This window comes from Lipophrys pholis (genome assembly GCF_963383615.2).
Source record: "Lipophrys pholis genome assembly, chromosome: 1".
In the NCBI taxonomy this organism is placed as follows: Eukaryota; Metazoa; Chordata; class Actinopteri; order Blenniiformes; family Blenniidae; genus Lipophrys; species Lipophrys pholis.
In genome coordinates, this window is record NC_137635.1 from 14,566,000 (window position 1) to 14,590,230 (window position 24,231).

At 43.5% G+C, this 24,231-nt stretch overlaps 1 protein-coding gene across 14 annotated transcripts in view; it reads left to right on the plus strand.

Moving 5' to 3' along the window:
• Positions 1 to 24,231, plus strand: part of LOC308108075 (BAR/IMD domain-containing adapter protein 2-like) — a 63,983-nt gene that overhangs the window by 17,612 nt on the left and 22,140 nt on the right. For 7 of the 14 annotated variants that reach the window (XM_080460755.1, XM_080460762.1, XM_080460756.1 and 4 more), the window contains 5 exons: positions 1,805 to 1,880; positions 6,223 to 6,309; positions 20,470 to 20,531; positions 22,515 to 22,586; positions 23,596 to 23,733. In XM_080460755.1, coding sequence (XP_080316881.1) covers positions 1,805 to 1,880; positions 6,223 to 6,309; positions 20,470 to 20,531; positions 22,515 to 22,586; positions 23,596 to 23,733 — 435 coding nt within the window. Of the gene's footprint in view, positions 1 to 1,804; positions 1,881 to 6,222; positions 6,310 to 20,469; positions 20,532 to 22,514; positions 22,587 to 23,595; positions 23,734 to 24,231 lie in introns of those variants that run through there. The other 7 variants (XM_080460759.1, XM_080460765.1, XM_080460757.1 and 4 more) reach the window with 3 other exon arrangements.

Below are 24,231 nucleotides of genomic sequence, written 5' to 3' on the forward strand. Positions count from 1 at the left end.
ATCCTCCCCGTCCTCTCATCCTCTTCATCCTCTACTTCCTCTTCATCCTAATATATTCTTCTCAGACTCTCACACATGCTTTTCAGTATAGAAAGTTAAATGTAAAAGTAATGGAATAAACATGTTTATCAAATCAGATTAAAAAGTTCCATGAATAAGATTGAAAGAGAGTTACATGACGATACGACAAAATAAATCCACGTTAAGTAAAAAAAAACCCTGTAAAATCCCGAAGTGCTCCATAAGATCTGAATGAAAAGTTGAGCTGAGGTTCTTTAGCGAGCTTCATCTTTTCTGTCTCCTCCTCCTCTGTCCTTTGCCTACCCCTCACTCTCTTCTGCATCCGTCTCGTTCAGTCAGGAGAGCGGTAGGTTGTTAAATTACTGTGTTTGGCCGGAGATGCAGCAAAAGTGAAAGGGCAGCGTGGACTGAGTCACTGCAGACACACTCAATCTGAGAAAATAAATACCCCTATGTTCAGTTTTTCTGTGAAAATTCAATGTTTTACTGATGGTTTTTCTCTGTTTTGATGACCAACAGAGTGAGAAAATGTTTTATTTTTAAACAAAAAGGTAATTAGCAGGAGCAGTTCCCTCCGGCTTTGTGTGAACAAACAGAGGAAACGGTGTGTGCAGATCCGCTGCTGAGCTCAACCACTGCAGCCAAATCCCACTTTTATTTTGATAGACCGTTGTGTGATGATGACGATCCAGAGAACACTGGACAAGCAGGAATAGAAGACATGAAGTCTGTGCTTCGGGCTGCCGCCGAATGCAAACAAATATTAAAGATGACACTTTGATTCACGCTTGTGTTAGTTTTCCAATAACTTTTATTCCTTCAAGCATTTATAGTCCACTTATTGAGATATCCAAGGGCATTGTTGGGGTATTTTAAGATTCTTTTATGACTCAATTTATTGAAATTTTATGTCTGGGTTCTCCTGTCTCGAGGCTACCTTCGACTTTCAATATCTGCAGGTCCTTCGTATTGTATACACTCATATTTGACTTTGCTCACATTTCAGATGTGACGCACTGTGCTGATTCTGGTCTAGGATTGGACGGTCGTACTGGGAGCTGCCTTAATTATTAGACACTGTATGTTGGTGAGGTGGCTAAAAACATGCAGCTCTTTTAGAGTTAAATGCATCTATTCGGGTGGAAGTTTAGACCAGCTAATATGATTTTTTTAAACTCTAAAAATCTGCATTTTACCAGTTGTTTGTTTTTTATATAAAAAATCTCAACATACCAAAGTTAATCCAAGATGTTTACTTGTGAAAACTCCAGTTTAAATGGTGATTCATGATGATCTGCGTACATTCCTGTGGATTTTTTTTTTTGAATATTCAGCATCTTAAACCCTGGGCTGTTTATGATTTCTAGAAAATAAAAAAAACCCAACAGAAATAACAATAAAATGCTCCATTTCTCTTGTTACAATGGCCTCTAGGACTTTTGCAATTTGACACAGAAGATTCATGATGGGTGTTACACATTTTAATGTGAGCTTCTCATTGGGATCCCGATACCCAACAAGATACCCAACACTTGCACACGAGAGGCCTCCAATGGTTACTCGTTTCTCTCTCTTGGTTTTTGCTCCTGTCCTCATTACGGCGAGGTAATAACTCCTCTGTGCTCGCCTCTTCCTCTTCCTCAGATCAGCTGACTGAGTGTGTGCACGAGTGTGTGTGTGTCCGCGTCCTAGTAAAGACCGCCGTCGAGCACATGTCTGCGTTTGCATCGGAGTCTGTCTCCGTGGACTAACTAAATCTTAATTTTTTTTCTTCCCCCTCCAGTCCATCATGGAGCAGTTCAACCCCTGCCTCAGGAACTTCATAGCCATGGGGAAAAGCTATGAGAAGGCGCTCACCAGTGAGTACAAACAGCCATTACTCGGCTCAGTTTCTGTCCTCGTCTCTCTTTCATTCCTCCAGTGGTCGCCGGGCAGAGGGTCAGCCGACCCGACGCTCGGTGCTGCTCGCTTTTAAATCCTTCTGACTCACCTGGAGCAGGGACAAGGCGTAATGACGACACACCTGCCTGAGGGAATGATCATTAACCCTTACATGCTGCTTGTATTTCAAGCCAGTACAGACCAGGTTGATTTTTACCAATAAGTCCTTCATAGTAACAAATCCAAATCACAAAAGTAAGAAAATGTGTTTGATAGTTTATTTCTTGGTGTTAACAATGTCTTTTGGCAATAGGCTTATACTGTGGATCTAACATCCATTAAACATTGAACATTTTATTTTTTTTTAGATCAAATTACATTTATTGTATTATTACTGTCAAATATGAAAGTTGAATTCTGTCTGCGACGGTGTGTAAAAGTTGTATGATAGCTTTGAGATGAACTACGGAGGTTGATGTCGTCTCCACGTCTTCTCTCCTCCAGACTCTAGCTCATCATAAATGTCTCCTCTGTCGTCCTTTGTCGTGTCTTTTTGTGGCGATTATGTGTGTGTGCTTGAGTGGAATAGAGGTGTGTACACATGCAGCTATGGCTCAAGGTTAAAGAAAAAAGTGGAGCATCAGACAGTGGGAAGTGGAACAGGAGGAAGAATAATGCTGCGTGCCCCCCCTCGCGGGGCTGAGGAATCGGGGGCGGGCCGAGTTGGTTTCCAGGACGAGCAGGGAGACGGTGAAGTGGAAAAATTGGATAAAAGTAGAGGGAAAGAGTGCGAGAAAAGTATGCAAATCCAAACAGACATGTGCTTTATAATGGTCCCGTAGTCGTGCCTTCCTGCGTGGTTTTAGTTTTACATGCCAGCAGGAAGCACAAACTTGCATGTGAGCTCATTTATCGACTCAAAACGTCTTTTGCGGTGTTCTGCGACCTCCTCAGAGGGACGTCTGAGCGGAGGTTTCCAGGATCATGTGCTCTGGTGGTGCTGCAGTGGTCGTTTGATATTCTGTGCACAGCGTTGAGCAGGGCTCTCCTTTCTTGTGCTTGGAGGGGAAATGCAGGGAAGACTCGGCAGCCCACAAAACCGATGAAGGAGGCTTCACTCCAGCCTGATAGATAAGGCTAAAAATAGCCCTGCGACTCCCTCAGTGAGGATTACACTCCGTCAATGCCAGGCCGAGTGTAGAGCGGAGCGGTGCAGAGTGAAGCTGGACACCCTGCAAAGAAGAGAAACGCCAGTGCAGCTTCACATCTCACAGGCCGGCGTAGGGACGCCACTCGCTCTGTGGTGCTGTGAGGCTCCATGGTGGAGCAACTTGGGATGTGATGATGCGGTTTGATGCAGTTTGGTGTCGCTTGGTGCAGTTAGATGTAGCTTGCTGTCGCTTGATGTGACTTGGGTGCACTTCGATGCAGCATGATGCACCTTGGTGCAGCTTGATGTAATTTGGTGCAGTTAAATGTAGCTTGATGCAGTTTGGTGCACCTTCATGCAGCTTAATGTAGCTTAACTGACGTAGCTTGATGTAGTTTGGTGCAGCTTTAAATAGCTTGAAGAAGCTTGTTGCAGCTTAATGTAGTGGGTACAGATCACCAAAGCTGGAAATTAGTTATTAGTTATTATTATTTACTGTATTATGATCAAATTTGTCTCAGTTTACAACAAAAACAGCCGACATTAATATAAAACTTTTAGAGAAACCCTCAAGGAGGAACATATTATGTTTGTATATTAATGATCTAGAATTTTATTCAAAGTGCTAAAATATTCACCTGAGTACTACTTTGATTGAGTGAACCTGTGAAATATGTAAACCAGAGCACAGTCCAACCAGCAGTTGCATGTACATCCAATATAATGTCAGTTTTAGTTAAAAACGTCACAACTTCTTCTGCCCCAGTGGAGCTCATGGGGCTCAATGGTCATGATCCCAGGTCTGCTTCTCTAACCTCGCAGCCACCTCACGCCCCATACCAGATGGGATTGATGTGGAAAGTTTAAGAATAAAATGAGTTGCACATCCCCCAAATGCAGCTGATCAGAGCTTCTTTCTTCATGTTTCGATCACGCTGACACTCGCTGCTTTGTATCAATGTTCTAATCCTCTTTACAGACACTCCCTGCTCCTTTCCCTCCTTCCTCTCTTCCTCCTCCTCTTCCTCCTCCTGCTACTCCTCGTCTTCCTCCTCTTCTTCCTCTCATCCTGCCTCACCTGTGTGCTGAGATTTTTCAGACCTGAGTTGGATTAGCCTCGTTCGCCCAGCCCTCTCATGCTCTCTCTCTCTGATATCCCACTGGAGGCGGATAACACTCCTCACCTCCTCACCTCCTCCTCTCTGCTGCCTTCCTCTCCTTCTTCGCGGTCTGGATAAAGAAGTGAAAGAAGAAAGTGTTGAGGTTATTGTTCAGAGTGTTTACAGACTCAGAGGCCAGACGCTCGTTTCATCTTCAGAACAATAACTTTGCATAGCGGTGGCCTCCGTTCACAGTCTCTGTGGCTCAGAATAGATTTCCCTTGTTTTCCCACCTTCCTCTCTCTGGGATCCTCCCACAAACACCCGCCGAACCTTCATCCATGTGTATCTGCTGAGCGGACGTGTCCTGTGTCATGGTGACTGTCCCCGTGCAGCTCAGACCTTCTGATGTTCGAGGCTACCCTGTCCCCGTTTATAAGCCTCAATCACAGTCTCAACCTGCTGAGACATTTCATTTGTCTGCTTTTTCACTTTCATATGAGCTTCTTGCTACATCAGCGTGTCATGTTATTCAGGAATTTAACGGTCGGGTTCACCCAAATGACAAAAAACTCTCCCTTTGTAACCAGTAAGATCCAACGTTATTGAGAGAAAGTCAACATCCAAACTCATTGATGTACTAAAACAAAACATTTACTGACATGACTGGTTTAAAAATCTGAATAATAAACTCTCTAATGAACAGGCTAAAGAGATAAATGGAAAAATAATAATGGAAGTACTTAAGTTCACCTGAAGCTACATCAGTTAATGGAGGAAGATCCTCTATATTTTGGATGTTTGCGCTTCTCTCATTTATGAGTGAATGAATGAATGAAAAGTGGAGCTAATTGCCCTCTAAACTTTCTAATGGTAACTATAGCAACTCTGGATACATGCTAATGCTAATTCCCAGGTATTGTGGATGCAGGCTAATGTTAATGCTACTCACAGTAAAACATTTATATTGCTGTCAGGACGATTGAGTTAGTTCAGGATTGCTGAGGCTCCTCCTCCAGTAAACAGGTGTATAGTACAAAAAAAACTTCAACTGACTCATTGTTTTCCTCATAATAAATAGTTACTTCCTTCCAGTAGTGCTGTGACAGAAATGTATCGCTTCAAAATGTGTCCGGTAACACTGGGACATGTGAAACCCAGGTCACTTTTTAAATTGATTGCGAATGAGGTTGAGCTTTGATTTCATCTCATCAAATCACATTATGTCCGGTGCTGAATTCACGTGTTTTCATAATCTGCATCATAATAATTTCTCTCTCCACAGTGAGTGAGAGAAAAGAGGGGGAGAACTCTTTAAATGTCATCTGTTGGATGTTGTCGGGGGTTAATTGGTAAATGACTGGCTGTTTGCCCCAGCTTCACCTTCCCCTTCTAGAGGTTGACGGGTATTTTTCCCACTTAGAAATGGAACTTTTCCAACTCCCCAGTTACCGATTAAAGCCTCAGAAGAGTCAGAAACTTCAGATGTTGTTCAGACTCTCAGGCTATTGGGGCTGATTTCATCTTGAATGCCTCCTCGCACTGCGGCAGTTCTTCTTCCCGGAAGCCTTCCTTGGAGTTTTGAAACGGAACTCCCAAAGACGACAAACTCACCTTGGAGTTCCTCTCTGATTCAGGGTCATTTTGCTAAAGTAGCTAATTTGTTGTCTGTTTGAATGAGGGAATACATGTGAAAGATGTGATGAAAGTCTAGTAGTTTGGTGGATTTTGCAGGTAGAGACTGAAAACTTTGTATTATTTGCTACCTTTAGCAGCGAGAGCAGTTTCTTCTGTAATTTGGGTGAACGGATCCTTGGCAATAGTTTGTAGTGCAGTCTTTGAGGTTATAGTCTGCAGCTTCCCTCTCTGTTTCCTCTAGTTGCCTCCATAGAGCTTCTTCTTCTTCTGCTTGGTCTCCATTTCCGCCTGTCTCTCGTTATTTCCCATGCCCAACCTTGCCTCTCTGGGGGAGGGGAGGGTTGCAAGGGGACAGATGGGTTGCAGAGCTGAAGAAGTCCCAGTTTCCACTCTGCACCCTTGATCTGATGCCCAATGCTTCCATGTTTCCAGGTGTCACATATGCTGCAAAGGGCTACTTCGACGCTCTGGTGCGGATGGGCGAGATGGCCAGCGAAAGTCAAGGCTCTAAGGATCTTGGTGAGTCCTTGTAGTGGCCTTAGTGTCCCTGAAGGGGGTGGAGGGGGGTCTGCACAACGCAGGTGGTGGACGGGATGGTTCAGACTGTGAAGCAGAAGCAGCTGATGACCAACCTGAAACTGGACATACACGAACACCCACACACGATGATTATTTTAAGGTCATTTGTCTTTTGAAGGTACAATATTTTTAGTCAGAATATTAAGAAAGAACCTTAAAATAGAAAATCTGCCAACCTAATACCAGTTTGTACCACTAGGTGGTGTAGTGAGTCGCTCTGTCTCTTCTTACATTCAGTCCAAGAACAGAAGAAGCAGCAGAATCTGATGCGAGAAACAAAATGTACATATTGTTACAGCCAGTACGCAAAAGCAACATTACTGGAATCTTCCGTACTGTCCCTTTAAATATTCTGGAGCTTATTTAATGCATTATCACCAAGTCTTGATTAGAACAGGATTAATCTGTGTGATTGTCACCGCATGCCCATTTGCTTAATCCCTCGTTTCCCCCGCATTGAGGCACACGAACTGAGGGGATCTCACTTCCTGTTAGGGGAGGGGCGGGGTTGAACAGCCCCCTCCTTCCTCTCCTCACGCAGCGTGTTGTCTGGTTTCGGTTGGATCAGCTCTGGTTCTGCTCACTCCAGTCGTACCTGTAGTTCTGAGTGCAGGCAGGAAACTAGCAGATGTGCAGGTAGGAACACCTGTAAGCAGGAGGACACCTGTGGAGCTCCCGAAGACCCTTGTGACAAGGGACAGGGGGAGTGGCATCACTTTACGTTAGTCCTGGATCATTACAATCCTGTTGCAATCCTTGAGTTCTGACTCAACATGGCAGGCGTGGAGTGACTGAGCAGAGGTGGAGGAGGGTGAAACAGCGAGATCCGAAGTTGCGTCCATTATTTATAAGGAGATCTTTGTTTTGGTGCTTCCTCGCACTTCTTCTGGAGCGCCATCACTTCATTTTCTCCTTCTGGCCGTGTCTCTTTTCTTTTTTTCGTGTAAACACTCGAGCGACACGCTCGGTCCCACTTTAATTTTGAGATGTGAAAATATCATTACTTTCCCTTCATTCAGTTTCAGAGAAAAGTGCTTCTAGTGGTTTTCACATTCAACTTCCACATGAAAGCACTTCTGATACTTTCTAAGCAAAACCCAACTGAATTGTACATAATCTAATTTCTGCAATCATTTCATCACATGCTGAAGTGAGAAGTCTAAAGATTCTACACAGCTTTCGGCTAAAATGTACTAAACTGGAATTCTCACTGAACGTCCAAACCAAGTGGTTCCAAGTCTGGATTCCAAGACCCACTCCGGGACATCATGAGGGGGAGTCCGAGGTTTTGTGTGATCTGAGGTCAATATTAGATTTGAATAGGACAAAATGAGTGAGACCCTTTCTGAAATCTTGAGACGAAACTATGGAATTCTTTTACGAGGCAGCTGCTTTTGAAGATTGTTGAAAGTGGGCGTGGCCATCACTGTTTGGCTTCACTGTAGTGTTGTCTTTACTTTGGACTGAAGAGGGCGTACATCCACAGCCTCTCTAAAGCTCGTTACACGCTGTGCGATTTTCGGCCATGCCAGATGAAAGATAACAATCGTGGGAGAATCGTGGCGATATATTTAGTCTTGGCTCTAAATCAGTGGTCCTACGTCAGACAGGTTCAATGGCTGTTGTCATGATCTTGCGATCAAAAATTGCAATCAAATTCTCACAGTGTCCAAAATTTGGTGTGATCGTGACTGCTGTTGCTGCCACTGGCGCTAAACCCAAAATGTTGCTTTGCGGCTACATTGACAGACCGTGAAAGCTGGGCCTCACGAGCCTTCTGACTTCTCGGGTTTTAAGCAGGAGGTGTTGGAAAAGTTACCACAGGGAGAACTGGCTTGTGGCGGTCGAGTGTTCATAGCAACGTCGCCCCTCGATCCTTCGCTGTCGGCTCTTCCTGTCATTGAGAAGCAGAATTCACCAAGCGGTGGATTGTTCACCCACTAATAGGGAATGTGTGCTGACTGTAGATCATTGTGAGGCAGGTTTCGTTTTGTACTGATAACGTGTTGTTGCAATAGGGCCACGATTAACAGATTCGACATACACGTGTAAAGATGTATATAGATGTAAATGTGGTTGCGAGCTGTTATTGAGGTGAATGGTACAAACATCGTTTCAGTCGGCACATATCGGCTTGTTAACTATTGACTGCTCAGTGGCATTGTGAATGAACCCATCCATGCGTTTGCATGAGAATTTTGTGCATCATATGTAACATTTAGCATTGTGCGTTCCTCAGCACGACGCGCCGTCGTCCATCTGTACGTCCCGTCTCTTCGCTTTGCACCGTTTCATGCTTGTGCTGCCGACTTTTTGTCTGCACGCCTGTGTTTTGAGGGGGTTGCCTGACTGCCTGCCCGTTGTGCTCCTTTTTCGCAGTTTCTTTTCTCTGGCTGTCTAAGCATGACTCAGCACAGTGCCTTTAACTCAGCGCAGCCTCCCTCTGCCTCCGGTGAAATGACAGAGCAAAATGGCTCGATGCCGGCCGTCTGCACATATCAGCATGTGCTCAGACTGAATGGAGAGATGGATAAGGACTGTTTGGGGGGGTTCATGTGAGGTTTTTCCCAAGCTTTAGCATATTCCTCTTTGAGTTTCATGGTTTGTTCATTTGCATTTGCCTGCATCCACAGTAGCTGTGATTAGCATTAGCTTGCGTAATAGCAGTTAACGTCTGCATGTTGGTAGTTTTGTTGCTGCCTATGTTCATTGTCATTACTTTATAAATTAGTTTCATTCAAGAAGTGCTGACATCCATATTATATAGCATCTTCCCCCTACTAGCTGATGTAACTTCAGCTAACATCCAGATCATAAAGTATTTTTTTTTGTTTTTTTGTTTAGTTCCAGTACAGGCTGAGCGAATCATGTAGCATCACTGTTCTTTCGTAGAGCATCACACCCTGAAGCCTGCTGGCTTATTAATCATCAGATAACAAAGGTTTTGTGTATTTGTGCATACACAAATACTGTGCGATTTTCTGAGCTCCCACATACGGTATAGGTGCACGTATAATCATCCATGCAGCGCTCTGCCTCACACTTCATAGCCGAATAGTGAAGGCAGATTTGTGAAATTGGCCAATTTGGGATTGTTTGGGAGTCAGGGGGGGGGGGGATCTCAGTGAATTCTGGTGGAATAAAAAATCTACACCTTCGCCGACTGTACTGGACACAATAGAAGTGAATGAGCACATTAAGATGAACTGTGACTCGTCGGAGGAGGAGGAGGAGGAGGAGGAGGAGGAGGAGGAGGAGGAGGAGGAGGAGGAGGAGGAGGAGGAGGAGGAGGAGGAGGAGGAGGAGGAGGAGGAGGAGGAGGAGGAGGAGGAGGAGGAGGAGGAGGAGGAGGAGGAGGAGGAGGAGGAGGAGGAGGAGGAGGAGGAGGAGGAGGAGGACTCATGAATTAGCCCACACTGAATGGACACCCGTTGGCGTGGCATCTTAACACATTGTGGGTTATTAGATGAGCTCTCTCTCACTTACAGTGAAACGTGTGTTTCTCGTCGGTGTTTCACCCTGCAGCTGACTGTAGCTGGAGTTTCACCTGACATAGCTCCACAAACCAGCGCAGGTGTCTCCTGTCAAACAATTAACCGAGGAATGAGGAAAACACAGCAGGTTGTCAGCAGTGGTATGTCGTGAAGACTCAGTTACACAATAGCTCCCGTTGAGGATGAAATGCAGACTGTTTACGTATTGTTTCCTCTGAATATGGAAAGATTCACAATATGTAGATTTTACTGATATTTTTTTAACAATTAACGCTGCGGATCTCTGTAAATATTTCCATACTTCTGCCCGTTGTCTCCTTATTTATATAGGATGGATTAGGGTGGCTAATACTGATTACCGGGATTACACACACACACACACACACACACACACACACACTAGACAATAAAAACACGTTGATACAGAACAAAACACGTTTATACACAACAAAACACACTCACATGTTCATACACAACAACGCACGCACACATTTATGCACACAAATAAGGCACACACACGTTTATACACAACAGAAACACACACAAGTTTTTATATCACAAAACATTAATTTGTACACAACAAAATACACACACACATGTTCACACACAACACACACACACGCGCGTTTATGCACAACAATATGGCACACAAACATCTTTGTATGTACAAAAGCGGACAGCAACACACACGCACGCACACACACATTTGTACACAACAATATAGACATGTTTATATGCAACAAAACACACGCATTTATACACAACAACATACACTCACATATGTTTATATGCAACAAAAACACGTTTATACACAAACAAACACGCACTTGTTTATAAACGACCAAACGCACGCATTGATGTACAACAAAATACACTCACACAATGTACACACACGTTTATGCACAACAATAAGGCACACAAACGTGTTTATGTACACAAAAAAAACACATGCATGTTTATGCACAACAACACACACACGCACACACAACGTGTAGTTATGTTGTTTGTCCTTGTCACAGCTGCAGCAGCACAGGAAGAGGAAGCGATGCTCCCGCCCGTCTTACGGCCGCTGTGCTGCACCGTGGGCGCTGAGATGCTCTACGTCGTCCCACTCATCCTCTCCTCTTTCACTACGGCTCTGTACGTGTCTGCCGACACCCCCGCATTAATGTGGGAGTGCAGGCAGCCCTGAGAGAACACACTCCTAAAAATAGAGTGAATGAAACACTCGACTGGAGCTCCGGAGGATGAAGGAGGAGACTCGGAGTACGAGGCTCCATCTGCAGCCCAAACATGGTTTGTCGGTGATGTCAGCACGGCTGAAACCGACACTGGCTTTCCTTCCGTATACTAAATATGGGCATTGGTGCAGGAAAAAAAGAAGGAAGCTCCTGCAGTTCCGGTTCCCCTCTCTGCTCATATAAGGGCTCCCTCATTCACATGCAGGAGCGGGCAGAGGTGGTATTGGCTCAGATTGGCTCCTGAAAGCCTTTAGTTAGCTTCGCTTTACATAACCTGCTGTAACAACATGCTGTCACATCAGTGCAGCCGTTTGTTTTACATTTCACATCCACCTGTCCTCCTCCGGTCCGTCTGTGCAGCCGGGAGCTGATGGAGCACTGGATCCATGGAGGCGCTTTAAAAATTAATTCAACCTTTTATCGAACCAAAGAAGCCTCGCCGAGTGTCCCGATGCACACAGGGAAAGATGAGAGTGACTTACATAACATGGAGAAAAGGCATTACACAACATACTGTGTGAAATATCAGGCTGGAACTCCATTTTTAATTTATCAGCCGAAAGTTCAGAAGATTTCTCAGCATATAAATGAAATATATGTATTTTTAAATGTGTTTTCTGCTTCCTTCCCTGATTAAAAATGTACCAACAGTTATTAAATCCTCAGATTAGTATTAATCGAACAAACCTAGGAATGGCACTCCTGCAGATGTTAACATCCTGTTAGAAATCTGCTGCTGGTGATCAGCTCACTGGACTATACTGACTACCTTCAGCCTCCTCCACTTGGTTCAGTCTGTTCAATTCTAGCCTGTTAATATGTTAATGTTTATAGCGTACTGTTCTCTAAGCACATGTGTGTGGTTTCATGACAAAACAACCAACAGCCTCCAACTCATAGCCCAACATGCTAACTCCATGGTTTTAGCGTCTCGGCCGTATAAACGGTCACCGTTTTCAAAACATTGATGTGTAAACGGGAAATGATGAGTTTTTGCTTGAAACGTCGTGTGAATGGAGACTCGCCGTCTGGATCGTGCCGCAGCAAGAGAAACTGTTATCTGAGTCGGATCGGAGAGGATCTTTCTGGTTTAATTTCCCCCCTCGTTTGTCTGAAGTGATGACTTTCTATATGTGGGAGAAGTGTTTCGAGTCTCCGCCGTTGCTGCACAGCTGGACGTCTGCAGCATAAAATACAGGCTCCTCGAAGCAGAGATTAAGGAACTTGAAGACAAAAGAAATAATAACGACTCTGGGGCGGAGATGAGAAAACAACAGCCTTTGTGACGTTCTGAGATTAAAGATTGTTTTATTTTCGAGTCTCTGAGCAAAACTCTTCCACTATATTCTTCTACTGTTCCTCCGACTGTGTCTCGCTTGAGATCTCACGCTGCCAGCTTTAAAGGAGAAGCAGTGACCTCTCCGTAGCCCTCATTTTTCTGAGGCATTACAGGCTGAATGTCCCCCGAGCTTCAACCCCGATCTGAATTCAGCCGGCATCATTGTGTGAAGAGGAAACCGCAGCAGGAGCGCTCCTTCGCAGGGCTTTTCCCCCCCCATTTTTCTCCAAGCTTTGTCATCTTCACTGCCTCGCAAAGACGAGTCACTCCTCCCCCGCTTTCTTTTCCCGCAGTCATGTGTAACTGTGTGACAGACTTGTGGTGACAGGTCTGGGCATATCACTGGACTGTCGGAGTACGAAGGCCCAGGTGGGATGACGGCGCTGATGAACCATAAGAGGGGGACCGCTGACAGCTGAATTGAACCATTATCTCTTTGTAGTGAATCGACATACGTAGCTCATTTCAACAAGATTCACATGATAAAGAAGAAGAAAGCATACTTTGTTAACCCCCCTCGGGAAATGTACCCTACCTGTTTATAGGATTCGGCACTTCGGTGAGCTGATAGGGGTCAAGGGTCTTGCTCATCGACCGATCCGCCGTCCTCCGATCCTAAGTTCCCATCACTAACCTTGAGGCCACCACTGAGCCTTACCCAAACCAGCAGCCAGGGGATTGGTTGTTAGTAGGGAGAATTTATCAGGCGGCAAGCGAACATTTTCTCTTCAAACTTGATGTTGGAGGAAGAAAAATGAGTAACGACTAAGTCAAGGCATTTTCAAACCTGCAGGTGCTTTGTTCCCTGGAACATTTGTGTTATATGTGGTCCAAGCAAGGAGTACAGTATCATTGATGCTCCACATCACAACTTCTCGGGATTCTGTAGTCCAGTAAGGATGTGCCATCGTTGGGTAGGTGACCATAATGTTATGGCTGATTGATCTAAAGCTGAGTTTCCATTTTTCATTTTGGTAGCAATGATCCACATCCAAACCAATTCTGATCTGGAACCGTAGATGTAAAAATGGGGGGAAAAATGTTTGAAATCTTGGGTTTCTACTAAAACTTTGGCTCTGGTGGCGTGTTTGGTTTCTGTCAGAAGTGATTGATGAACGTGTCCATGGATGGACAAGACTCATTGATCCAGACGATCACATTGTGGCTTCAACTCACAACAGACCGGTCCTCAAAGAATCCCAAATGTATCTGACTTTCTTAAGTTACCAGTCATCACACTCTAGTAGATTACGAGTAGAGGACGCAATCGTTTGACAAGCAAGACGTCAGGGCCGGATTCTGTATTTCCAACATCAAGAAGTGTTGGCTTTTTTGTCTCTCACCTGTATTTTCATTCCACACTTGAGTCATCTACCCGTTGAATCACCAAAAACCCAGGTAACCATAATGAGCGACTGAGCCTTCCTTTGCTCATCCTCATAACGGCTCCACAGAGCCTATTCCACCTTCCTCTTACTGCCTCCGCCTGATAGAGTCCTTCTCCTTGAGTCACCCCATCAGAGGAAGCAACCAGAGACACGTAATAAAACAGACACATAAGAAAGAAGGTGGTGAGATGGAGACAGCGGCGTGTTCTAGGCTCATTAGAGGCCTTCGGGAAAAAAATCTGCGCTCCAAATCAAAACGTGGCTGCTGACTGAGCACGCCCGACCCGGCTCCGACTCTTTGATCCCCCCGCCCCCGTCAGCCGCACCGCCCGTCCCGAGCGTTCATTCGTCAGCACTTTTATTTTAAGCCACTCGTCTCTTTGTGAGGGCCAGTCGAATCGTGAAAGGAGCCCAGTGAAGGATCGTGGGGTGTTCAAGCAATGATAATGGGGCTTGAATAATGTGCATGACTGGGTTTGTCCATCTGAAGTTCACAATAATAATGAAACACCTGGTCGGGGTCCTTGAAGCTGAAGCAAAACAAGTCTTTTTCATAAACGAAAGGTTTTATGTCTGCCGTTCTCCCCATTCTGTACGTCCCTCCTATCATCAGTCTTCATTTAGCTCGCCATCGGCCAGCATGTATTGATAATGTACTGTCAGCCATTCCTTGAACTGATTCATTCTGTTTACATAAAAACAACAACATTACAAACCACTCACATTTTTACTCTGGTTATAGTACTGTCATTTTTGACATTGAAGTAACAGGTTGAAGATTAAAACAGTTCTCTAACACCTCTACCTTTGACCCTGAATGATACCTGATATAAGTCTAATTAATAATTCAGTTAGTCAAATCAAAGGCTGTCTGCAAGTTGGAAATTTATCTCAGCTGTCGTCAGTACATAAATCATTCTTTCAAGAAGAGCTAACTTCCAGAGTACAGATTTTAGTACATCTTCCTCTCACTAACTAATGGAACTTCAATTATAATCCAGATTATAGAGAATCTTCCTCCACTAAATGATGTAACTTCAACTGAACAAAGTGCATAGGAACTGATACTTTTCTGGAAGTATGTAGTAACTATAATCCATTCTGAACATGTAAAAACAGAAGAAAAGAAATCATCAAAATAATTCAATCAAAAAAATTACAATTTCTTTAGCGATAGCACACTCCAATTTTCATATATCGCACTGGCTTTACATGTTGGAAAAGGGGGTAGAATGACTAATATTCAGTTTGCCCAACACTGTGGAGTAAAATGCAGATTAAAATGTTATTTTTCCGGCATCAACAAAAACTGTCCGTCAGTTTGTAGTGGAGCAGATGCTTAAAATGTAAATACTAATAAGGCATCGTATCCGCGGCGGTGGAAAACCTTGCGCGCGTCCTCGGGGGATGTTTCTACGCCGCCCGGCGTTTAGCGGAATTAAAGAGCCAGAGGAGCAACAACAATGGCGGTGTCAGTCATGCAGCTCTGAGGAGGACAAATCTCCCTGCAGAACCTTGTTCTCACTCCACCGTGGTTTTCTGGGGATTAAAAACCGCTTGTTTGCTTTCAGGCCGCTATAATGTTCGCCTGGTCACTGCCCTGCACTCGGAGCTGCTCGGACTGTGTTGCACTGGGTTTATTCTGAAAATGGACTTCACCCCGGCGTGGTGGCTCGTCGACGTCCGTCGTCTATTTATTCTGCTGATTCGGCGCATATTTGTGCTCCACGTGTGCCATAAACCTCTCAACCCAGACTTAACTTAATCTTATGAGTATTACACAAACAATAACATAGTTTTATTTTTGTTCATTTTCCACATAACATGTTAGTGCAACGGCTGAAATGGCGTTGAAGTTTTGCGAGATATTTCACAGAATTAATCAGCGTTTGAACGTGCAGCTCTTTTAATTGTGCAGAGTGCTCGCAACAATGCTCCACTTTAAACCTCAGTAGTTGTGATCGGCTCTGATTAACTGTAAGCAGCTTACTTCTTTTTTTGAGTGGAAGTCTGATATTTCACAACGCGGGGTGGAGAGATTTAGGATTAGATGGTGTGAAGCAGAACATCCAGGAATTTGGGGAGCGTCCAGGTGATGAAAACCAGCAGAACAAAGGTCTTTAATCAGGACAGAGCGGCGCTGTGAGGCCTGACGGCTCCGTGATACAGTTTCACTTTCAGTTTTTGTTTTAAGGATAATGTCCATTAGCTGAACTTTGGGAATTCACCAGATGGACAAAGGAATCTGGAACAAGCTGATAACTCGGACTGTATGTGTGACTTTGTTTCTCTCTCCATCTCCAGATTTTGACAGTTATTGTGGTGAGAAGTTCACTCTTAGAGCTGATGATAAAGGAGAGCTCTTTAAAAACTATGACCCAAGTTGTAAATTATTAGAAAAAGGGTTTAAAAAAAAGGTCAGAAATCTCATCTCATCCACAGCTTTTCTAAGAAGCAGTCTCAATGTCTCCCAAAACCAAATGAGTCTCAAGTCTATTAAAAAGGACAACATTTTGCTTTTCTATTGGTGAAATAACACTGTATCATGATAAGACTTGGAAAAAGGTGCGAGAAACTATAACACAAATTAGAATTTAGCATACAAATATGACCGTTTGTGTCAAAAGTAATTCAACTTAATTCAATTTGAGATCAAAACGGGATTTCAGGTTATAATAAAAACATGCCAAAGCTAAAATCCGGACGTCGTGCTGCCGCTTTTAGTTGTTATTGTTAAAGCGGATTTGAATGCAGCTGACTGACAGATGTGACAGCGTTGCTCTTTGTTCGGATTCCAACAGTGAAATAAAGTAAAAGAACTGAAAATGTGTTGAAAATTGTTCATTTGAAACCGAAGTTGCAATTTACTGAAACTCCACCCACCACCAAATCGCCTCTGAAAAAGGCTAAAGTAACTTGGGTGCTTTTTTGGGACTTTGGGGACACCACAGATGGGTCACAAGACAATCTGACGGCTTTTGAACAAACCTTCTAGACCAACTTATTAGGAAGAAAAGCTTTGTGTCAAAGTGTTTTGTCCAGCTTGTGTCTCACTGTCACGGCATTAGTGTTTCTTCACTGGAACAATGTTGCTTATTACCCACAATTCAACAGTTACTTTGGTGAGAAGTACCATCCCAGAACTGATAATAAAAAAAAAATTGAAAGATCTAAGATGAAGTTTAAATCGACTCGGAGAGGGCTCTGCAACCTTTCCCATCAAAAGAAATGTTTTTCTCACTTTCCTTCAACTAAAGTTCTTCTGGAGCCACAAAACATGTTCATCATAACAGATCACACAGCTTATAAAGTTATTTATGTAGTTTTACTAAACGTACATTCATGACGTTTCATGACTACAATTAAGAATAAATTTTTTTCAGTTTTAAACATTTTGGCTACTTTTTTTTTTTTTTTTTGAGCCAATCCTCCTAACACCTTTTTTGAATGCTAGTTGTTTGAACCCTTTAAATTGCAGTTTTAGCCTTTTCAACGATTTTAACCAGGAGAGTCTTTTTGAAAAATAAACCAGGTATGCAAATATAACATAAAAAGATAATAATAGGATGAAAATTGTGCTCCGTATAATTTTCAGGAACTAAAGAACAACATGTAGTTCTAGAGCTGCAGACCCCTGGTTTAGAAGGAAGATGGACGAGCCGGTTGGTAATTAGGTATGAAGGTAGATGGATTGCGATGCAGGTTGAGACGCGGATGGAGAGATGATTGGGCAGATGAGTCGGTAATACGTTGAAAATATTTGAAGCCACAATATTCCACAATGTGCCAAAACTCAGTCAGAAAAAAGAATCTGAATAAACATCAGTTAACAAGCAAGAAACTAATGCTTATATATTTCCCTTGTAATTCCACGCTCTCTGTTGCTTCTTTAATAAAACAGTCTGACTTTGTCCCTCTGGCTTGATCCACATTAGTTTAATTGAGCGAGTGTCTGATGGAGTTATTCTGGACCTGTGTCCGGAGCCTGTCGATGGCCGCTGGCCGTGTTATTAATAAATGGCAAAGAAATGGGGGAGTGTGTGTTGGGTGCCCTCCAAGAATCAGAGGAGAGTTTGAAAGAACAGGTCGCTGCATTTATCTGCCTCAATGACCCGGAAAGCCCCACCGGCCGCGCTGGTTCGGCAGCAGTGAAGCTATTTGACCGCTCGGCCATTTTCATGAACAGATTGGGGGGGGGGGCTCTGTCTATATTTCTGTTGTGAGTCCCGTTTCTACTCGGATTTTACATATATATGTGTGTGTTTGTGTAACATTTTTGATTGTTTGGCAGCTGAAGGCGCAGGGTGATTTCAGTACATATATTTTCTTTTATTGTTTCTGACGGTGTAGAGTAGTGGGTCAAGATACACGCTGTTCTCCACATCTGTTCTTCATCCAAGAAAGTGGTCAGAAGGTTTTACTGAAATGTGAAAGTGTGACGTTGTCCTCAGAGCAGGAAAAACCCAAAAGACAGGTCCTGGATCCCAGGTTGGGAACCTTCAAGGTACAGCATGGATTTCAGTAGTGCCAGTTCAGTGCACTAGGTGGCAGCAGTGAGTCACCTTCCTCAAACTGATTGGCTTACGGATAGCAGGTTAGCGGGTTAGCTTGTTAGCGTTGGTAGATTGCTCTGCAACATTCAGAGGTTTCTTGTGAGCGGGCTGCAGATGTGAAGGGGGCGGGGTTTAAATTAAAAACCAACATTTCTATTGGATGCAGACTGGGGACACGCCCTCGAGTTCACGATGAGTCATCAAGCATTTATAGACGGTTTTACAGAAAAAAAGTTTGTAATGTGACGGGAAAATATACTGATATTGACCTCAGATCAAGAGACCATAAGGCCACAGACACGATATAAAGGCTGAGAAGAAACATTTTTCATTCCATGGGCTCTTTAAAATCAAATTCAAACCCAGTTTTTTAAAGTAAACACACGCCCACACACTCGTTTCTTCCACCTCTGCTTCCACCTCCTGCTCTGACCTTTCTAAATCCCAGCAATGACCGCAGCACTTCCATTAAGCTCATTAATCCTGTGCAGGCAGCCCACTCTCACTGGTGCTCCCTCCTCCTGCCTGAAACTGAGACGTTTCACCGTTTCATTGTTATTTTGGGGATCAAATGTATGTGATTCACAAATTATTTAGATAATACGGTGCCCCAACTTTTTGGGAATGGGAATTGTATTGCGGTAACTCTTCTTCAATTAACGAAGCTCTAATCGAGCTTTTTCACTTTAATTTCTTTTAAATTTTGTATTCTTACATACAATGCTCATTCCCCAAAAAGGTGGGCCGCTGTATTGACTGTACTAAAAAACAGAACGAAACTGTCCTATTCCTGATAGAAAATGAACAACATGAAATATGAGCTCATTTTAAATTTGATGGCAGTAAAACATCTGACAAAAGATGGAAGACTATTGGGACACTAGTAAATTTAGTTTATATTTACATGTAACACAGTGTCATTTTTAAGAATTTGGGTTATAATATTAGCTCTGGCCAGTGTATTGAATCCACTGTAGTTAAGCTCCTTTTTCCAACTTCAACCGCTTCTGATTTCTGGTGTTGATGCTCATCAATTGGCGCCATATAAAGATAAGATGTCTGATATGAATATGCTTATTAGACAGTCATTTGTTAGTGAAATATATGCCGTTTTAAAGCTGCATGTGGACCACTTTAACCTGTAAAAATGTGTCCTCGCAGTCAGAAATGTGAGAAATCAACTGTCAAAATTGTTTCTCTGCACTGTTTTCTTATATTTTGACAGGATAGAGTTTGTTTTTTTGTAACGTCAGCATGATGAATTCAGTATTTGTGCTGTCTTAGAGAAGCACAGTGTGTAAATAAGTGCAGCCTTTGACTAACTGCCTGTCTGAGTGTGTTTTTTCTCTGTGTGTCTCATTTTTCTCGGGGTAGTTTTGATCTGTCACTGTCTCTCCAGGTCTCTATCCCTCTGTTCTTTGCTCAAACTAGATCTTTTTGTTCCCCCCTTTTTTTTGGTTTATTTTATTTTATTTTATTTTTCTTACAATGCATTGCATATTCAGAGGAGGCAGCATGTAGGTATCTTAAATCAACACGCACCCCTCTGGCTGCATGAATCACCCTTTACTTTCTTATCTTTTGTCTTTTTTTGTAGCTTTTTTTGGTGTTTTTCTCCTTCTTGTTATGCTGTAGTACGACATATGTTTTAATGCAAGGATGAAAACATAATGAAGGCTTTTATTTTGTTATTATTATTGTGTGTGTCTTAGCAGTAGTCTCGTAAGCTCTGTTCAGTAAAATCTATTATGATTTCCAGCACTTTCATCTCTGTAGGTTTCTAGAGGAAGTCTTTGGTTCTTCTTGGTTCTGTCTGTGCTGCACATCGTCGTAGCGTTCATTATGATTTGAGACGTCTCATCCTGTCCGTCGTTGTCGTCGTCCCTCCTCCCCACACACACAGCACACTCTGTCTCTCATCTGTCCCGTGTGGCTGCATGGTCTGTCTCTCTCTTCCTTCCTGCACGTTGTTTGTACTGTTGCCCCCCCCCCCCCCCCCCCCCCCCCCCCCCCCCCCCACCCCTTCCGACTTTAGGACCCCTCCCTCGTGTGTTTACGCTCTGTCTTCTTGTCCTGTCTCTGCAGGGGAGGTCCTCTTTCAGATGGCCGAGGTGCACAGACAGATCCAGATCCAGCTTGAGGAGATGGTGAGCATGTGGTGGTGACGCTCAGCGAGCCGGTATACAAACACACTGCTGCTTCATATGATTCACGTATTGCTCCGACTATAACGACCACCAGGATTATAACACAACATCTCTTTTATGAGGCTCATAACTGGAAACATTTGGACAGATCAAATGTCTTCCACACCGTTTCAACATGTCGTCTACAAACAGTCTTAATGCGAGACGTTCAGGGTACATCCGCATAATGGAACATCCACAAGTAATCTGCATGCGACGCGTTCACAATACATTCTGTATAATATATCATCCATGTACAGTTTCCATGTGAGGCGTTCAGGTTAGAGTGTCATCTACACACAGTTGCATGTGAGTCTCTCAAGATACATCTATATAATACATAATCTCCAAACAGTCTGCATGTGACTTATCTGACATGACTAAACATATGTTTAATTCCCAATAAGTGTTTCAAAGAGCAGGGGAAGTTCAATACGAGACATGAAACGCGACGGCTGAGTGTCAAATTTTAATGACCATTCTTCTCTATCCCCCGGCTAACTCAGTTGGTAGAGCATGAGACTCACAATCTCAGGGTGGTGGGTTTGTGTCCCACGCCGGGCGCCACCTTCCCGTGGGCTCACCACCTGCAGGAAGGTTCTTAATTGGTGCAATGTGATCTGGGTGACGGTGCTCAGACTGACACCCCCGCGACCTGGAAACGGATAAGCGGAAGAAAATGGATGGATGGATTTTTCTCTATTTAACTGATCGATCAAAGCTATATTTAAACCAAATTTTGTGTATTTTTAGTCACTTTATGATCAATTATCTAATTTCAGAGTGAAAGAATTGCATGTCAGGTATTTAAACTGCGGTCTAATGTCAACAACAGTATGTAAGGGGTTAATACAAAGCCCTTCTCTTTACTTCTAGTTCGTTTCTATCATCTGATGGCAGCAGTTTGTTTACTGAGCCTTTGATACTTAGTAAAATTACAGACTGACTGCCGCGGACGGAGTAATTTGGTCAATTTTAGGGATATTAAAAGGTGACGCTCAGTCAAAGGAGTGAGCCTCAGCCGGCCTCCTACTTCATGCAAATTGTCCTTAAAAGATGTTTTCAAATGGGAAAAGTTCAAAGCTACAATGAGGATTTTTGTGTACCTGACACTCTCACATCAGGAGATTAATGTGGGGCCGTGTTCAGGAAAATGTTCTGACTTTTTAAACAGTCTTTAAACAGTCGACTCTGCATTTCCAGGGGAGAAAGAAAGTCTGAAAGAAGCCGTTAATCTTCGGCAGATGTCTCTCGACTGTTCATTTAAGGAGACGTGAGGTCTGCGGACATTCACGATAAGAAGGAAGTTGCTGAATATTAGAGCTTTTTCAAAAAGTAGTGGAGTTACTTCATTGATTCACTAAGTAAAAAGTAACTAGTTACTTCGCAAAAGTTCCTCTTGGAGGGTCCGATGTTAACAATGGTCACATAGTTTATTGTAGTGCTGCTGTGACTCAATAACTGAGATTGTTAGTTAGTGGGAGGAAGATTCTCTATAATCTGGATGTTGGAGGGAGGACGATGCTCTATAATCTGGATGTTGGAGGGAGGACGATGCTCTATAATCTGGATGTTAGAGGGAGGACGATGCTCTATAATCTGAAATTCCATCATATTAATACAAATCAGTTAGTAGCATATCACTGCCGACCTTAGAGTGATTACAGTGCGAAAAGGCTATAAAAGATGCTGAAGACTTTATATTTGAGCAACATTATATGACTCCATCTGTGGAAACTGTCCAAAAACAAAACTTTATTTCAAATATTTTTCAACACTAGATCCACTTATCGATTTAGCACATATACAAACATGCATGTCCAACATGTTTTTCTAATTTTTCTGAATCCAACATGAGTCGTCCCCCCTCGGGAGTGAAGGTCTCTCCTCTGAGGTGCAGCGTCTGCTCGCTCACTGGAGCTCTCTCTTGTGTTTGTCCTGCAGCTGAAATCCTTCCACAACGAGCTGCTGACGGAGCTGGAGAAGAAGGTGGAGCTGGACGCCCGCTACCTGAACGTGAGCGTGGACTCTCTTACACCTGTCAAAATGCTATAAACTGCTTTGTGGACAACCTTTAGATGGTTTTCTACCAGTTTTATTGATAAAAACACTATTTACATCTAAAGAATTGATTTAACAGTTTTTATTCAGAGCACTAAACACATTTTCCAACTCATTGTGTAACAGGCTCAATCTTCTGTAAGCTCATATAAAGCAGCATCTTTAACAGTTATGATCCTCCCTGTGGAGCCGACTTATAGGAAAGACGGCGTGAACCATGCTTCAGTAAAAATCACTGGATTCTAGACAATATTCACAGTCTCATTTCTCCTCTGCACCTGGTTACATAAATGACGCCCTACTCTGCTCTGAGAAACATGAGTCATTCTGTCATCAAGTGTTTTTTAAATTAGGTGGTTTGGATGGAACTGTGCATGAAAGATGCAAAGTTATGTGGAGGATGATGAGGGAGGAATTTATTGGTAGTTGGATGCAGTTATGTAAACTGATCTATAGATATTTGAATTGATGCATCCATTGTGGAAGGTAGAAGGGTGCGAAGGTGGATGAATGAATGAATGAGCTTATTAGCATTTAAAGGTACAGACACAGAAACATCCTGTTCTCACTAGAGGGACTTTAAGACTGGTTGAGATCTAGGACCAAGGATGGATTTGGGCAAAACACTTTGAATACCATGTTGTTTGACCTCTGAAATTGTTGAAAAACTGTTTAATATGGGACCTTTAAAGATCTTTGGGAAGATTGTGCTTGGTGGAATTTGCCCTTCACCGGAGCAAATTTTCACATGATGGCTAGTTCATGTTAAACCCAAGGAATCCAAGGATGCTTCTCAGAACAGACTAAATTTCTTTCTACTCGCTTATAATATCCTGAAAAGGTTTATTACAGCAAGTGTCGTAAAAACCAAATCAGACACACTCCTAGCCCCCCCCACCACCACCACCACCGCCACCACCGCCCCCACCCCCTGCCCCTACTGACTTTGTGCTGCCCTCCTCAGGCGGCGCTGAAGAAGTACCAGATGGAGCACAAGAGCAAAGGCGAGAGTTTGGAGAAGTGCCAGGCGGAGCTGAAGAAGTTGCGCAGGAAGAGTCAAGGCAGCAAGCACCCGTCTAAGTACGGAGACAAGGAGATGCAGGTCAGTGTGTGTCTGTGTGTGTGTGTGTGTGTGTGTGTGTCTGTGTGTGTGTGGTCTGGTATTGTGTGAGAGGAGGGATTTATAGATCCTGCCGGCCTGTTCTCGTCAGATCGATGAGGACTGAAGCAGATGTCTGGCCTCTGTGGTTGGCGAAGCATCCGTATGGTTAGCTGCAGGACGGCCGGATAGAAAAATGCACGACAGCATTTTGTGCCAAGAAAACATGCTGGATCTGGCTCTGGGCCAGCAGGAGGCACACACACACAACCTGCCTGTCAGCTTCCAAAGAAAACATTTGCTTCCCATAATTCACTCTGCCGCCATCAGAAGGCTCTCAGTCCGCCGGTGTCGCAGGCTTCTGCCTCACTCTCGTGGGGTTTGAGCTTCAGTGCGTCTGGGCCTTAAAACCCCCCGGACGGGTACATTTAAAAGGTTTCCGCTTAGATTCACACTATCCAACATGAGTGTTTCCAATGTGACGCTATCATATGTAAACAT